The sequence below is a fragment of the Zalophus californianus genome, chromosome X, assembly GCF_009762305.2.
Source record: "Zalophus californianus isolate mZalCal1 chromosome X, mZalCal1.pri.v2, whole genome shotgun sequence".
NCBI classification, from domain to species: domain Eukaryota; kingdom Metazoa; phylum Chordata; class Mammalia; order Carnivora; family Otariidae; genus Zalophus; species Zalophus californianus.
Window position 1 is genome coordinate 116,251,160 of NC_045612.1, and position 12,049 is coordinate 116,263,208.

The 12,049-nt window shown below is 40.1% G+C and overlaps 2 protein-coding genes across 2 annotated transcripts in view; one reads left to right on the top strand and one right to left on the bottom strand.

Annotated features, from left to right (window-relative positions):
* TXLNG (taxilin gamma) overlaps positions 1-12,049 on the bottom strand; it is a 64,356-nt gene that overhangs the window by 26,881 nt on the left and 25,426 nt on the right. Inside the window, exon 2 of the mRNA XM_027607568.2 lies at positions 875-1,175. Within this exon, the coding sequence (XP_027463369.1) occupies positions 875-1,175 (301 nt within the window). The remainder of the gene's footprint in view (positions 1-874; positions 1,176-12,049) is intronic.
* LOC113930329 (histidine triad nucleotide-binding protein 1) lies at positions 2,273-2,862 on the top strand. Its single transcript, XM_027607571.2, has one exon. It carries the CDS (start codon positions 2,312-2,314, stop codon positions 2,690-2,692), a length of 381 nt encoding a protein of 126 aa, XP_027463372.1. The 5' UTR covers positions 2,273-2,311; the 3' UTR covers positions 2,693-2,862.

Below are 12,049 nucleotides of genomic sequence, written 5' to 3' on the forward strand. Positions count from 1 at the left end.
AACACAGCAGGAGGAAAAAAAAAAACATACCCTTGAAAGCCAGTCTTTTTTTTTTTTTTAAGATTTATTTATTTGACAGAGAGACACAGCAAGAGAGGGAACATAAGCAGGGGGAGTGGGAGAAGGAGAAGGAGAAGCAGGCTTCCCACCAAGCAGGGAGCCCCAGTGTGGGACTCGATCCCAGGACCCTGGGATCATGACCTGAGCCGAAGGCAGACGCTTAACGACCGAGCCACCCAGGCGCCCCTTGAAAGCCAGTCTTAACCCACTTTCTGAACTACAGATAACATTATGTTGTCTCTAAAGTGTTGTGACTAGATTTTAAATAAAACAAGCAAATAAATATAGTTTTCACAGTAAATTTCAGTCAAACTACATTAAAGATGCAAACAAGGAAGTCAAATACCACTTTGCCAAGTTGGCCCCAAATTTTGTCAAGAAAGCCTATTCCTGGGGCGCCTGGGTGGCTCAGTTGTTAAGCGTCTGCCTTCGGCTCAGGTCATGATCCCTGGGTCCTGGGATCGAGTCCCACATCGGGCTCCCTGCTCAGAGGGGAGCCTGCTTCTCCCTCTCCCACTCCCCCTGCTTGTGTTCCTGCTCTTGCTATCTCTCTCTGTCAAATAAATAAATAAAATATTTAAAAAAAAAGAAAGCCTATTCCTGATTACTTAGAGAAAATGACTTCCTACTCCGCTATCTCTGTCTCCTGCACAAAATGCAGTAAATACACACAGTGACCCCACTGAAGACAAGAGATGTATTAGCTAAACATCTACCTCAACACTGGCCACGTTCATAACCACCTGTGCTGCAGAAAACAGAAGTAAAAAGAGCAGCATGTGAAAATGTCCAACCACTGAGCACAGATTATTACCTAAAGTTTTCTCTTTGTTCCTGCTGCATTCTGAATCCTGCTGACCGTCAGGCGGATCTATTCGAGCTTCTCGCCCAGGAATTTCCTCTCTTGACTCTTGTGTGCAGTATGCTGGGCTCATCAAACTCCTGTTCTTTGTAATAAAATCACTGCTTTCATCTTCTTCCAATGAATGCTTGTTACTTGTGCCACAATTCGAGTCTTGATGTTGAAGAATATCATTTGATTGAGAGTTGTGTAACATATCTGCCTTCACCCCTAACCCACACATTCCAGCTTCTTCCATTGTGCCAATCACAAACTAGAGGGAAAGAGGAAAAGAAAAAATATGGAAAGAGGGGTTAAGTCAAATGTAATCAATGTTTACGTCCAATGATACACCATAGGTTGATAGCTTTTCTTTCTTAGTGATATGTAAAACTGATGTAAATATGGTAATTTTTTTTTTTTAATTTTATTATGTTATGTCAGTCACCATACAATACATCATTAGTTTTTGATGTGGTAATTCATGATCCATTGTTTTCGTATAACACCCAGTGCTCCATGCAGTACGTGCCCTCCTTAATACCCATCACCGGGCTAACCAATCCCCCCCACCTGCCGCCAAAACCCTGTTTGTTTCTCAGAGTCCATAGTCTCTCATGGTTGATCTCTCCCTCCAATTCCACCCCCCCCTCATTTTTCCCTTCCTTCTCCTAATGTCCTCCGTGCTCTTCCTTATGTTCCACAAGTAAGTGAAACCATATGATAATTGACTTTCTCTGCTTGACTCATTTCACTTAGCATAATCTCCTCCAGTCCCATCCATGTTGATGTAAAAGTTGGGTACTCATCCTTTCTGATGGCTGAGTAATATTCCATTGTATATATGGACTAAATATGGTAATTTATAAGTTTCACAGAGAGGGGGACATAACTGTAAAGTGTAAGAAAATTAAAGTTAAAACAAATCACATAACTAAGTGGTACCAAAGGAAGTGAGAAATGCCATTTAGGTGTACTTATTTCCCTAGGGGCGCCTGGGTGGCTCAGTCCGTTAAGTGTCTAAGTGTCTGCCTTTGGCTCGGGTCGTGATCCCGGGGTCCTGGGATCAAGCCCCACATCTGGCTCCTTGCTCAGTGGAGAGTCTGCTTCTCCCTTTCCCTCTGCCCCTCCCCACCACTCATGTTCTCTTTCTCCCTCTGTGTTTCAAATAAATAAAATCTTAAAAAAAAAAAATTTAAAAAGGGGCACCTGGGTGGCTCAGGTCATGATCCCAGAGTCCTGGGATTGAGCCCGAGTAGGGCTCCCTGCTCAGGGTGGAGCCTGCTTCTCCCTCTCCGTCTCTCCCCCAGCTTGTGCTCTCTCTTGCACTTAATTTATTCTCTCAAATAAAATAAAATCTTTAAGCTCTCGAGCTTCTCTCCGGGGCGGCCGCGCGGGAGGGAGGCCGAGATGGCAGATGAGATCGCCAAAGCACAGGCCGCACGGCCTGGTGGCGACACGATCTTCGGGAAGATCATTCGCAAGGAAATCCCAGCCAAAATCATTTTTGAGGACGACCAGTGTCTTGCTTTCCATGACATTTCCCCTCAAGCACCAACTCATTTTCTGGTGGTACCCAAGAAACCTATATCTCAGATTTCTGTAGCAGAAGATGATGATGAACGTCTTCTTGGACATTTAATGATTGTTGGCAAGAAATGTGCTGCTGATCTGGGCCTGAAGAAGGGTTATCGAATGGTGGTGAATGAAGGTTCAGATGGGGGACAGTCTGTCTATCATGTTCATCTCCATGTTCTTGGAGGTCGGCAGATGAATTGGCCTCCTGGTTAAGCATATTTTAGGGATAATTTTACCTTCTCTGGGCAATGGTCAATATTTCCCAGTTCCAGTATGTTAAACAGTATACTTACTTTTGTCTGTGTATGGAGAGATTGAGGAAATAATTTTTAAAACCCATACATAATAAAAGACAATGTTGCATGGTTTACAGTCAAAAAAAATAAAAAAATAAAAAAATAAAAAAATAAAATCTTTAAAAAAAAGAGAAAGTACTCAAACTTCCTTTAAAAAAATAAACTTTTTTCCCTATAAAAATTCACCATTAAAATAATCAGCATCGTGCTCGCTTTGGCAGCACGTATACTAAAATTGAAAATAATCTGCATCTTAGAAATGAAATTATCCCATTAGTGAACATTAATTATTCTGTTCCTATCCTTGAAGAGATGGTACAGCAGAGATGGCTCACTAGCTATCCAGCAAAAACCTCGCTCCTCCAATATCCTCTGGAGCTGGCACTGCTGGACAAATGCTCAGCCTGGGACTCCATTTCCCAATCCCCTGTATCTAAGTGGAACTCCCATGTAAAGTTCCCACCAATGAAATATAAGACAAAATAATGACTGTCCCTTTTTCAACAGGACTTTCATTGTTAGAAGCATACATTCTTTCCCCACCATTTCTTCCCCACTCTGGCTGAATGCAGATGTCTCCTAGACCCTGAGAGATGGCACAGCCATAGGATGAAATAAGTAACAGTCTAGCCCCTAAATCCCATGTACATACAAAAGAAGGCTGCCCTTCTTACAAAGAACACCCGCACTGGACTATTAGACGAGTACAAAAATAAATTTCTCTCACGTTAAGCCACAGAAACTGAGAACAACGTTTTAAGCAACTATCCCTGCCCTAACAAATGTAGATAGTAGCCATGGGAGTGAAGGCATTATTCTAGTATTTTATTCTCAAATCAGTAAAATTTACCTTGCTCTCTCTTCTATTATATTGTTAACCCTATTTATGGGTTCCCCCCCTTAACATATGATGTGGCACAAATTTGAATTCTATACATTCTATACATTCCCTCTCTGTAATGAAAGAGGGCCTCTTCCCTTTCTGAATAATACAGTTGGAGGGGGGAGGTGTCTAGTATCTTTCTCTTATCACAAGTGGACAAAAACTACTTTCCAAAGTTAATAGGAGAGCAGAGATTCATTATTTCAAGTTATAAGAGTACTTCCAACTGAAGAACTAAAATTGATTTAAAGTATCAAAGTAGCAGGGGAGGCGGAGATTATATCACGTCCTTATCTTTTACAGCCTAATGTTGATAATCAGGTACTATGCTTCTGGAAGGACAAATTGGTATAACCACTTCGAAAAACTCTTTGACCAATACGGATACCTTCCAACCAAGTTAATTCTACTCCTAGGATTTTCCCCAAGTGTGTACATATGTGCAGCCAAAGGCCGAGAATGTTTAAAGCAGGGCTATCTGTAATTGCCCCAAAATGGAATCAACCCAAATTTGTATCAACAGAAGAAGGGATACATCGTACTATGCTCATACCATCCAGCAACAAGAACTAACTACTGCTAGATGCAGCAACACAGATGAGTCTCATAGACCAAACACTATGAGGAAGGAGCCAAGGAATCCATACTGTAGGAAACCACTTATATATAAAGTTCAAAAACAGGCAAGGCTAATCAATTGTGCTGGAAATCAACAGAGTGGTTACTTTTGGGGGTAGGGTCTTTTGGGGTGCTTGGTAATATTCTACTTCTTGATCCAGATCGGGTAACACAGATGTTCACCTTATGAAAATTCATGAAGCCTTAAACATTTGCAATTCGTCTACTTTATTGAAGTAAAACATATTTCAGAAAAGTTTCTTTTAAAAGTTGCAATTTATACATTATTCAAGAGTTATGAAGAAACAGAGTATTTTCCTCTGGATAGAAAGATTAGCAATATGTTGCTTTTTGTGATACTTTTAAAATAATGTGCACGCAGGGCACCTGGGTGGCTCAGTTGGTTAAGCAACTGCCTTCGGCTCAGGTCCTGATCCTGGAGTCCCAGGATCAAGTCCCATATCGGGCTCCCTGCTCAGCAGGGAGTCTGCTTCTCCCTCTGACCCTCCTCCCTCTCATGCTATCATTCTCTCTCTCTCTCTCTCAATAAATAAAAATCTTTTTTTAATAAATAAAAAATCTTTAAAAATAAAATAATATGCATGCAATACTTTCATTTCTTAAAAAAATTAATGCATTAAGGGGAAATGGGTTATCTATTTTCAGAGTTACTGTTTGATGCCACACTCTAAGCCTAAAAACTTAGAAATATTGAAAAGACTCTTAAATTCTTTCAAAAACTTTTATTTTTTTAAGATTTTTTAAAATTTATTTGAGAGAGAGAGAGAGCATGAGAGGGGAGGGTCAGAGGGAGAAGCAGACTCCCTGCTGAGCAGGAAACCCGATATGGGACTCGATCCTGGGACTCCAGGATCATGACCTGAGCCGAAGGCAGTCGCTTAACCAACTGAGCCACCGAGGCGCCCTTTCAAAAACTTTTTAAAACTCACTTCCATATGTAATGCATTCTGTGGAATGAGATTACTCAAGTGTAATCCATAGGTATTAAATTTATAAAATATTCATGATGAAGTTTCAAGATCTTCAAAACAAACATCTTTCATTAAATTTCATTCCTGCAGAAACTTCTTAAAGCCATGAATATGCCCAAATAACATACTACCTACATATTAATCTCAAACTAAATGCAAAGTGACCATTTATTGCTACACTAGACATAGGGCTATTAGTTCCACCTCTACTTTCTATCAAATACTGAAATGCCATTTACTATTGGGCACATGGATAACGTTAACAGCCACCCTCTATACAAAAGCAGTAGAGGAAAAATAATACGTGCTGTTAATATCATCTTTCCCAATTTTTAAATTATTTTTTTAATTTTATTTTTATTTATTTGGGGGCGGTCCAGTGGGGGAAGGGAGCGGCAGAGGGAGAAGGAGACTCCCCACTGAGCAGGGAGCCCGACGCAGGGCTTGATCCCAGGACCCCAAGATCATGACCTGAGCTGAAGGCAGACATTTAATCGACTGAGCCACCCAGGCGCCCCTTCCCCAATTTTTAAAAAATAACTTTTAAACCTATCCCCTGAAAACCATTAGTATAAGAATGGGTTCACACAACCACAACATTGGTTTTAAATACCAGATGAAAGTCTGTTAAGAAATAATTAAAATGGAAGATTGCTATCTCTAATACATGACAGAATTTCTCAGAAGTGTAATGATAAAATCCACATCGTACGAGAAAATGTTTTGTCATGCCACACTAAAAATATAATGAGCAAGCAATTTGTTGGAAGAAGGGGGAGCCATCATTTAATTAATGAGTAATTTTTACCAAGGAAAACCTGAGGCCTCTCCTAGGATCAATTTTAATAAGAAAGGTATCTGAGGGATGGAATTTGTTAATTTCACGTTTTTCAGTTCTATTAGTGCTTCTCATAACCTTTACTGAGCTATAATTCACATGTAATTCACCAATTTAAAGTGTGCAATCCACTGGTTTTTAGTATTATTCACAGAGTTGTGCAACCATCACTACAATCAATCTTAGAATACTTTTATCACCTCAAAAAGAAACCCTCCCATTACTCCCAGCCCTAGGCAACTAATGTACTGTGTCTCCACAGATGTGTTTGTTCTGAACAGTTCACATAAACACAATCAGATAATATGTGGCCTTTTGTGTTTGGCTTCTTTCACATAGCATGATTTCAAGGTTCATCCATGGTATAGTATGTATCACTACTTCATTTCTTTTTATTGCCAAATAATATTCCACAATTTGGATATACCATATTTTATTTATCCATTCATCAGTTGATGAGACATTGGATTATTTCTAACTATTGGCTATTATGAATAATTCTGTTATGAACATTAATGTACAAGCCTTTATGCAGACATATGTTTACATTTCTACAGGCTATATACCTAGGAATGGAACTGCTGGGTCATATGGTCACTCCATCTAACCTTTTGAGGAACTGTGACACTATTTTCCTAAGTGACTGCACCATTTTATATTCCCACCAGCAGTGTGTTAGGGTTCCAGTATTTATACATTCTCGCCAACACTTGTTATTGTCTGTCCTTTTGATAACAGCCACTACAGTGTGAAGGTATCTCATCTAATGACTAATGATGTTGAGAATCTTTTCATGTGCTTATTTGGCCATCTGTATACCTCCTCTGGAGAAATGTTTATTCAGATCCTTTGCCCCAATTTTTTAACTGGTTATTTGTCATTTTCTTATTGAGTTGTAAGAGTTCTTTATATATGCCAGATACAAGTCCCTTATCAGATATGTGATTAGCAAGTATCTTCTATCACTGTTCTCTCAATTTTGGAGAAAACGCACAATATATTGACCTATTTCAAAATGTCATAAATTTAATTAAAAGTTACTCTGGCCTTCAGATTAAAGGCATACAGGTCAATTTCAACTATCAGACAGAAAAAAATTGAAGGACTAGAAAGGTCACAATGTTTACCTAACTCAAAATAGTAGCTGGTGGCACTGAGCATAAATAAGGACATGGAATTAATGTGTAGAGTTAATAACCACCACATCTCATGCTGTCCTTCTATTTCATTGTTCTCTATTTTTAGTTAATACTATTTCTTTTTGTCTTTCCAGACACTGCCCTTTGGCCTCTCAGATCCTGTCACACACATGACATTATCACTTATTTGGTATGCATATCCAGTTAGACACCAAAAGCTTATGCATAAAAGGTAGTCAGTTGTCAACTGATGGAGAACACAAGGGGCCAAAATGGTTGCTGAAAACAAGCCATGGAAAGTACCTAAACATTACTATGCAAGTTAGAGGAAAATACCACTATTGCTACTTTATCTTTAGAAGCAATACAGTACTACATTTCCCTTCTTTCCTGTGCAACTAATTTTGATGTATTTTTCACACTTGCTAATGAAAGACTAACTTTGGCGCTACAAAATCTTTGTTTATGAATAAGCCCAGGTCCAGCTGGACTCTTGAAATAGCAGGCTCCAATTTTTCTACTGTAAGGACCATTGTTCAAGAACCTACTTGAGGCTCTGCACTGGGCCATGATATGAAGCAAATTCTTAGGCCAACAACTTTATTTTTTTTTTTAAGATTTTATTTATTTATTTGACAGAGAGAGACACAGCGAGAGAGGGAACACAAGCAGGGGGAGTGGGAGAGGGAAAAGCAGGCCTCCCGCCGAGCAGGGAGCCCAATGCGGGGTTCGATCCCAGGACCCTGGGATCATGACCTGAGCTGAAGGCAGAGGCTTAACGACTGAGCCACGAAGGCGCCCCAGGCCAACAACTTTAAATGGTAAATTATTTCTCAGCCCTCATCTCCTCAAGCAGAGACCTCTACATCACATGGCCAATACAACTCCCTACTCTGCTCTGAGAGCCACTGTGAATGCCTTTTCTTGGGTATAATTTCCTGTATAAACAGCAGCAGTTAGTATTTATACAGCAAATACTACATCCTGGCACAAGCGTAAGCACTTTCCTATATTAACTACTTTAATCCTCACAATGTCACAAGATAGGTATTATTACCTCCATCTTACAGATGAGCAAACTGACACGGTAAAGTCAAGTATCATGCCAAAGGTCACAATTAGTAAACAGCAGAACAAAGATTTGAACCCTGGCAGTCTGGTTTCTGAGTCCACTCTTTTAACCACAGTGATATACTGCTTCATGACTACCCTTTGTCTACTATACAAACACCCTTGTCCTGGCCCAGACATCTATTTAATAATGGGTAGAGACGCTCCCCATATGTATAAAAACAAATTGCAAAACAGTATGTACCACATATTTTATACACACACATGTATATTATGCATGTATATACACACACATTAAAATGTTGGGAGAAGGGGTACCTGACTGGCTCAGCTGGTAGAGCATGCAACTCGATCTGAGGGTTGTTGGTTTGAGCCCCATGTTGGGTGTAGAGATTACTTAAAAATCTTAAAAAAAAAAAAAAAAGCTGGGAAGAAATACATCTACATTAGAGGGGGAGGGACAGAGGGAGAGGGAATTTTTTTTTTTTAAGAGAGAGTGAGAGAGACCACAAAGTGGGGAGGGGAAGAGGGAGAGAGACAATCTTAAGCAGGCTTCATGCCCAGCATGGAACCTGATGCAAGGCTCATTCTCATGACCCTGAGATCATGACCTGAGCTGAAATCAAGAGTCACTTAACCAACTGAGCCAACCAGGCACCCCAATAATGTTTACTTTTAAATAGTAAAATTACGGATGGTACTTCTTTATCCTTCTCTGTATCTTCTAGTTTAACTACAGTGAATTTTTATTACTCTTGGAATTGAAAAAAAATTCAAAAACTACTCATATTAGGGGCGCCTGGGTGGCTCAGTCGTTAAGCGTCTGCCTTTGGCTCAGGTCGTGAAGGGATCGAGCCCCGCATCGGGCTCCCTGCTCCGCAGGAAGCCTGCTTCTCCCTCTCCCACTCCCCCTGCTTGTGTTCCCTCTCCTTCTATCAAAATAAATAAATAAAATCTTTTTTTTTTTAAAGATTTTATTTATTTATTTGACGGAGAGAGACACAGTGAGAGAAGGAACACAAGCAGGGAGAGTGGCAGAGGGAGAAGCAGACTCCCCGCGGAGCCGGGAGCCCGATGCGGGGCTCGATCCCAGGACCCCGGGATCACGACCTGAGCCGAAGGCAGACGCTCAACGACTGAGCCACCCAGGCGCCCCAATAAATAAAATCTTAAAAAAAAAAAAACCTACTCATACTAATAACAACACTGGAAGCATCATAGAACATATGTCAATTTTATTAAAATTTCTACAGTCATTTAAGGTAAAAAAAAATTTTAATTTTATTTTTTTTTGAGAGAGAGAGAGGAGAGTGTGCACCGGGGGAGGGGGGTGGGCAGAGGGAGAGGAAGAGAGAGAATCCCAAGCAGGCTCCATGCCCAGCACAGAGCCAGACACAGTGCTCCAACCCACGACCCCAAGATCATGACCCGAGCTGAAATCAAGAGTAGGATGCTCAATCGACTGAGCCACCCAGGCAGCCCCAAAATTAATTTATTGTTTTAACACAAATGGATACTCAAATGAAATAAAAAACGTTAAGACCTACAACCCAACAAAAATGGGCAAACAACATGAAGAAATCACAGAAAAGAAAATACAAGTGGCTAGTAAACACATATGTAACTTTACTCACAAGAGAAGTGCAACTTAAAACTATCAGATACCATTTTCACATTAAAAACTTTGACCAGTGTGGGAAAGGATGTGGGGTACTCTCAAGCATTCCTGCTTGGGGAACAAATTGGTTTAACCACCAAGCAGTCTAATTTAGGGGCGCCTAGGTGGCTCACTCAGTTAAGCGTCTGCCTTCTGCTCAGGTCATGATCCCAGCGTCCTGGGATCGAGCCCCGCATTGGGCTCCCTGCTCAGCGGGGAGCCTGCTTCTCCCTCTCCCTCTGCCTGCCCCGTCTGCCTACTTGTGATCTCTGTCAAATAAGTAAAATCTTAAAAAAAAAAAAAAAATGAGTCTAATTGAGGACAGGGAGTGTGTGGAAAGGGGCACAAAGGACTTTCTGGGGTGATGGGACTGCTCTATGACTTGATTAGGGTTTGGGTTACAGAGCTGCATGCATTTGTTAAAACTCAGCATGTACATATAACATGGCTTCACGGGTGAAAGGACCAACAGACGGATAGATAAATGAAAAGGTATAGTAAACTACCAATGGTAGAATCTAGGTGGTGGCAATATAGATGTTAGTATCAAATTCTTTCAACTTTACTTTATGTTTAAAAATTTCCATAATAGGGGCGCCTGGGTGTCTCAGTCGTTAAGTGTCTGCCTTCGACTAGGGACATGATCTCAGGGTCCTGGGATCGAGCCCCCCCGTAGGGCTCCCTGTTCCGGGGGAAGCCTGCTTCTCCCTCTCCCACTCCCCCTGCTTGTGTTCCCTCTCTTGCTGCCTCTCTCTCTCTCTCTCAGAAATAAATTTTTTTTTAAATAACTTCCATAATAAAATGTTGGAAAAAAATCATGCCACAATGATTCAACCCATCAAACTCCTTTCTTATTAATTTCTTTTATGGACAAACCAGTACATCTGTGAAATTATATACATAATGACCTTTATGTAGCAATATTTGTAGTAAGAAAAAAAATCAGAACTACCCTAAATGTCCATTAATAATGAACTGGATGGTAATAACTTTGTATGGTGAGAGATGATAAACTGTGGTGAGCATTTTGTAATGTACATAAATGTTGAATCACTATGTAGTACAGCTGACACTAATACTGCATGTGAACTATACTTCAATTAAAATAAATAATTAAAACTACATCCAAAATAATGGACTGGATAGATCAACTGTGGTATATCCATACAACGGAGTACTTTGGCACCTATTAAAAAATAAGGTAGTTGTAGAACTATTGATCTGTAAGGGTAAGTTGAAAGGGGAATAAAGAAAAATGCCCAACACTATGTACTGCATGCCATAATTTGGATGTGTGTGTGTGTGAGGGGGGTGGCTGCATAAGTTTATGAGTGGGAATCATATACAATCTCTGGAACGATACAAAGAAACACACTAATGGAGGGAAACTGGAGGTGGCAGGGAAGGAAGGGGACACCAAGCTTTCACAGAATGCCTGTTATCTTTTTTTTTTTTTTTTAAGTTAGGGACCATGAGTTACCTTCATAACATTTTTTTTTAAATACCAAGATGAATAGAATAATATAGTACCTATCATTAGGAAAAATGAGGAGGAAGTGTTTATTGAAATTCCAATCTCAAATGAAAATGAAACTGACAATAAGTGATTTCAAGATAAACTTCTATTCGAACTTTTCCCTGAAAACCACAAAACGAGCTATCACATTTTCATTTTGTTTATGAGTCTACAGTCATGAGCAGCACACACAGCTCTTATAGCTTGAAAGACACTAGACAGAGCAGGTCATTCGGCCACAGCAGTGTTTACTAGAGCCCTAACCCCCAACAATCCTCCACCCCAGCCACTCCCCTCCTGTCAAACGATACATTTCTCAACCTTCCTCCTATTGTCTACATACTTGAAGCTAAGATGATTCCTTAAGTGAAGAAGAGATGCCTTCAAAATGGATAGCCACCAGTTCACCAACCATTAATTGTAGGAGCAAATAGCTATTACAGCAATTTTTGCAAACATGAATACACTGTATTCATCTACTACTTGTAATAGCTTTTCCATCAACACATTTGAAACAGATCACATAGGAATTAAGAACTTGAAGAAAAAAGTATTTAAAT